At 33.6% G+C, this 5,633-nt stretch overlaps 1 protein-coding gene across 1 annotated transcript; it reads left to right on the top strand.

The window, feature by feature from the left end:
- The first annotated feature begins 2,157 nt into the window (after window positions 1–2,157).
- On the top strand, window positions 2,158–5,366 carry LOC104246618 (transcription factor bHLH95-like). The gene is made up of 3 exons (XM_009802480.2): window positions 2,158–2,511; window positions 3,695–4,156; window positions 5,268–5,366. Exons 1-3 carry the CDS (start codon window positions 2,158–2,160, stop codon window positions 5,364–5,366), a joined length of 915 nt encoding a protein of 304 aa, XP_009800782.1.
- Window positions 5,367–5,633: the final 267 nt, after the last annotated feature.

The following is a 5,633-nucleotide window of genomic DNA, read 5'->3' as shown; positions in this document are numbered from 1 at the left end:
AGCATTTATGGTTTATCCTCTGGGGCAAATAATTAACCTCTGAATTCCCTCAATAGTTTATGCATTAGTGGTGGCCTGCTTATGGTCATAAGATTGAAATTCTCCCCTTGCCAGTAAAAGAAGGATATGATTATTGTTTTCACAGGTTTTCTAGTAAGCAACAAATACCCATACTCCTTCATTTTTCTCATAGATGTTACATCCTGTGGATCTACTCCTAGAATTTCCCTGTCACAAACTAAAAGGACACAAATGACTACTGTGGTTAGCCCTCCAAGGCCGCTGCAAGTGGCCAAAATCGGGACCCGTCTGAAGCCAATGTTCCAACAATAGACAAGTGGTATTTGCCCAATCCACAATATCTAACTATAACAGATACTGCCTAAATTTTATTTTTACAGCAAAAAACTATTGCAGCTGTACAACTAGCTAATTCCAGCAGAAAGCTAAATTTTATCCAGCAAATATATATATATATATATATGGAGTAGGTAAAACATTTTTTTTAGGTTACTAGTCTAACCTTTTACAAAAATTACTTGTAATAACTATTTTAATGACTTAGTAATGCAAAAATTCATTTATATTGTCACTGTACAGAGTTTAACTCTGTTTATTCTATTTTATCACATAAGGAAGTAGGAAAATGCATGGTAAGCTCGTTTATGAGCAATCTCACTTTACGTAAAGGCTCATATTGTAAAGACAACTGGCACATTTTAATCATTGCCTTAATATGTAACGCTTGTGATTTGTCTTGATAATAATGAATCACTTAGCATTATTCACAAGATAAGAGCACATTAAACCAATAATTAGCTGTCAACCTTGGTAACAACATTAACTTCTTAGGCATGTAACATACTACTACCAAAAACATGAATAAATTCGTTTTTCTTCTTTACCCAGTCCTTTTTCCTTTTATTTTTTCTTTTCATTAAGAAATGAATATTGCATGATAAAAGGTTTAATTTCTCGGGAAAGGCCTGATCCCAGCGTGTTTGATTTGTATAAGTGTGTGAAAACACGTTTAAAGCATATAATAATGGCAATTCGAACTATCATATTAAAGAAATGGACGTTTAGCCAAATTCAGTTTTGAGAAATTAATTCATAGGGTGAGAACTCTACAATTATCATACCCTCAACCAATATGAAAAACTAAACATTTGTTAAGATAAGAATCTTATTTATTCAATTTCGTTGTCCTAATTGGAAATTTCAAGTCCTTAGATGAAAGTCCATTTTGCGATCCTTTGTTAGACAAATCAAATAACTAAATTTGAGAAAAAATTACAACAACGTACAATTAGGAGCGAAATCTCGAATGTGAATTTTGTAGGAAGCAAACACTGAGTCTTCACATATTATTCTATGACGTTTCCCCTCCTAGTTGTTAGAATAAATACATTATCGATTTTAACCTTTAAGGAAGTAGGAACTCAATATTTGAATATTTTCAAAAATTTAAATGAATAAAGGATGAGAGAAAATTTGAAATATAGATGTATATTGTTCATTGTAATCTAGTATTGGAGTTATTTATTATAATTAGATATAATTAATCAGATAAGCAAAGTGGGACCAGGACAGGACAGCCCAAAATGGGACCCAATTGAGTGAGATCAAAATTTTGTACAAAGTGAACTTTAGCTACCGTTTTTTGTTTTGAAGCCAGTAACGGCATTTTGGCTTATGATTGTATTTTGGTTTGTTCCCATTCCCATCGAATCATCATCCTTTGTAGTATCTCTTAAACAACCCCTTTTCTTTTCCTTCCTATTCCCCCCATCCTTCCCCTATACTCTTCCCCACCCCCTCTCCAACCCTCTTTTTCTTTTCTTTTTTATCTCTATATATATATACGTACACATTCATCCAAAATCCTTCTATTAAAAAAAAAGGTTCCATATTCAGCTAGAAAGATATAAGTATTAGTGAGATCCTTCAATTCTTTCCTTATTTAGGACAACATAAAAATTCTTCTTAGTCGCTCTTACTAAACCAACTTAAATTTCAAATAAGATCCAGATCAGTTCTTACTGTAATACGATTATCTTTTTAACTTTTATTCGTTTAGACTTTACTTTTTATTATCTTTCTCTTTCCAGTCCAATATTTGTTCTACCCAATTGTAAGTTGAATCTCTCTCTGAACATGGATGAAGGTGGTGAAGATTGTTTCATATGGGAAAATCAAGGTTGGGGTTTTCTGAATTCGGATAACTCAGGTGGTAATGGGGCAAAATCAAGTGGTACAAAGTTACCCGATACCTTGCAACTGGCTGTATCAGATGTTGTTGCTAGGGAGATAGAGATGGCAGGACCATCTGCCGGTAGAAAGAGGACTGCGAACGGTGTCAAGGGAAATGGAGAAGTGAATGAAGGAAAAGTAAATGGAGGAGGAGAATCAGATCATGAGATGCATATATGGACAGAAAGAGAGAGGAGGAAGAAGATGAGGAACATGTTCTCTAATCTTCATGCTTTGCTTCCTCAACTTCCCCCTAAGGTAAATTCTTTTCCTTCAATGCCACACACTTTTGCTTATGCTGCATATATAAAGAGAACCCCACCAACATGGAATATAGAAGAAAAGATGATTCTTTCCTTTTTTGATAGTACCAAATCCAATGTTTCTAAATTGGGTATGTCAAGCTCAAGGTGAGATACATTATTCTTTATGAAAATGATATATACCTGGCTTTACTTCTTATGGTAACCAAACTAACAAAGTAGTCACCTAAGACAATGGATTGTCAATGTCACAAATAATACACTATACGATGTAGAAATTGATCTTATAAGGTATACACATTTTAACATAGTACAGTAACATGCATTTTGTCTTTCCTCAACAAGGGAAGAAACAAACAAAAAAAGACTTCCGCAATTTTCGCATGTGGTTCAGAAGCTCAGAAAGTACCTTTCTTCTCCACTTATTTATTTGTTTTTTCTTGAATTAACTCAGCCTTCTCTACTTTGTTAACCATGCAAATTTCTCCAAGTGAACTAAATTGCATAGCACTTGAAAAGATCTAAACACAAGAAATATTTACACAATAAATGATACTTTAAAATGTGATAGCACATTACTTACCAATTTTAGAAAGTTTCCAATTAATACTCCTTGAGTTTCAATTTAGATGATGTAGTTTGACATGGTATAAAGTTTAAGGAAAAAAAACTTTTAAAATATGTGGTCGGAAAAGCTGAAGGGGCAAAAGTTTTGTGGGGGTCATCGCATTTGTGTGACTAAAAAAGCTTCTCATTAAGGGTAAAGTGAGCAAAACAAAAAGTTTAAAGTTAAATTATTTTCAAATATAGAAATGCGTTATTCTTTTTGAAACGGACTAATAAAGAAAATATGCCATTTAAATTGAAACAGAGGGAGTAATATTTATCAACAACAACATACCCAGCGTGATCCCACAATTGGGGTTTGGGAACAACGATTGGGGTTTAGGGAGAGTGAGTGTACGCGTACCTTACCCCTATGTTGTGTGAGTACAGAGATTGTTTCCAATAGACACTCGGCTAAAGAAAAGCGTTTTCAGAATAGGTTCGAAAATACAAGAGTAAAAAATACGGTGAAAATACTGTTCTTGCATTGAAGTGAAAACTCATCATGAAATTATTATGTTCTTAATCAATCGAAGTCTTTAATTCGTATTAATAACTATATATAAATGTAGGCGGACAAGTCTACAATTGTTGATGAAGCAGTGAACTACATAAAGACACTTCAGCATACCCTTCAGAAACTTCAGAGACAGAAACTGGAGAGGCTCCATGGCATGGCAACTTCAATGAATCCTTCCATAATCACCTCTCAGAAACTAAGTGCTGACAGTATTATAAGTAGGGAGGCATTTTTAGCTGATCAGGGCTCTACAAATAATGCTGCCATCAGCCCAACAAATAATGCTGCTAATCCAATTTCAATGCCACATTTTCCAGCAGTCTTTCAATCTTGGACATCTCCTAATGTTATCCTAAATGTTTGTGGGGAGGAAGCTCACATTAGTGTGTGTTGTCCCAAAAAGCCAGGCCTTTTGAGTAGCATTTGTTATGTTTTAGAGAAGCACAAGATAGAGGTGGTATCTGCCCAAATTTCATCTAATGATCAAAGAAACATGTACATGATTCAAGCCCATGTAAGTCCATTTCCTCTCTTTTAATTTCATTCTTTTCTTTTTGTCTTTTTTATCGAGAAAACCCCCCCAAAAAAATAAATTGAATGCTACAATGAACAGTCCATAGAGTTTTTTGGTAGTAAAATGTGTTACAGAGTCTCTCAATTTGAATAATTTAATAAATAGTTACAAGGATGCTATGATGGCCATTTAGAAGTTTCCTAACTAGGGTTTGAGCAGTCGAACAGGAAAATTTGGGGGCAAATATTTCCCCCCTTTTGTCAAAAAATCTTATGTATAGACTTACCATCATAGCTTATTGCTTATCATCATTAGTTTGTCAGGAAAACGCGATAAGCACGCATTTAGATCCCGTTTGGACATAAGAAATATTCCCCCTTTTTTTAAAAAAATTTCACTTTTATCCGAAATCAGCGTTTGTTCATAAAATTTTCAATTTTCACTTGAAAATGAATTTTGAAAATTTTCAAAAATTTGAAAAACTCCAAAAAACTGTTTTAAATTTTTACTCAAATCACTCACAAAACTTCAAAAATAACCCAAAATTATATTCATGTCCAACACAACTCTAAATTTCAAATACCATTTTCACTTGAAAATTTTTTCCCCCTATTTTGGAATTTTACAATTCTTATGTCCAAACACCCACTTAGTCTGTCTTAATATATCTTAAATGTCGATTTCTAGAATATGGGTACATTATAAAAGAAAGGAGGGAAACTAGTGTAAAGTGGAAATTGATCCTTGTTTCTTTGAGTAAATAATTAAGTATTGAACCAAGTGCATCATTCAACCTTTATAGAGCATGAGTACCAATACATAATATTGGACCAATTATATTCTAGAAAATACACAGTTTATTAAAATACATAAAATACCTAGTTTGATAAAGGGACCATTGGTTCACGTGCCCATAATTGATGCTATAGATCCGCCCCTGCTTGCTGTAATGTTTATTAAAATTGCCATGGTTTCTTAGAATGTTACTAAGTATTTTGTGACACTAGGGTTTCCTGTAATACATATGTTTGACACACAAGCGTTTTGAATGGTAGTTGAGTTTCGGTTTGATCATCACTTTCTCTTTGTTGGGTTGCTCAAAAATTTTCAGGCAAGTGGAGCTTCTGATCAGTTCTCTGAAACGTTTCCCGTGGAAGAAATATACAAGCAAGCAGCAGGAGAAATAATAATGTGTGTAACATCCCAGTGATACTGCATATTTCACCATAAGAGAGATAAAGGAGCAAAAGGGATATATACTCATAAACTTCAATATATAGAATATAGAAACTAGAAGATGATAGCCATGGAGATATAAATGTTTTGGTATCAGCATTAATTGCCTTTTAAATGGCTCCTGAAACTATTTACTGAATGGAATGCTCTTTGAACTTTTGGTTCATAGGTTTAACTCTTCGATGCTACAATATAAAGTGAAGTTTTGGGTTTTCATAATTTACGAAGATATGAGCATCTC

Source organism: Nicotiana sylvestris, chromosome 3 (assembly GCF_000393655.2).
Source record: "Nicotiana sylvestris chromosome 3, ASM39365v2, whole genome shotgun sequence".
Taxonomy (NCBI): Eukaryota; Viridiplantae; Streptophyta; class Magnoliopsida; order Solanales; family Solanaceae; genus Nicotiana; species Nicotiana sylvestris.
Note: the sequence above shows the minus strand (reverse complement) of the source record. Positions and strands in the feature narration are given on the sequence as shown.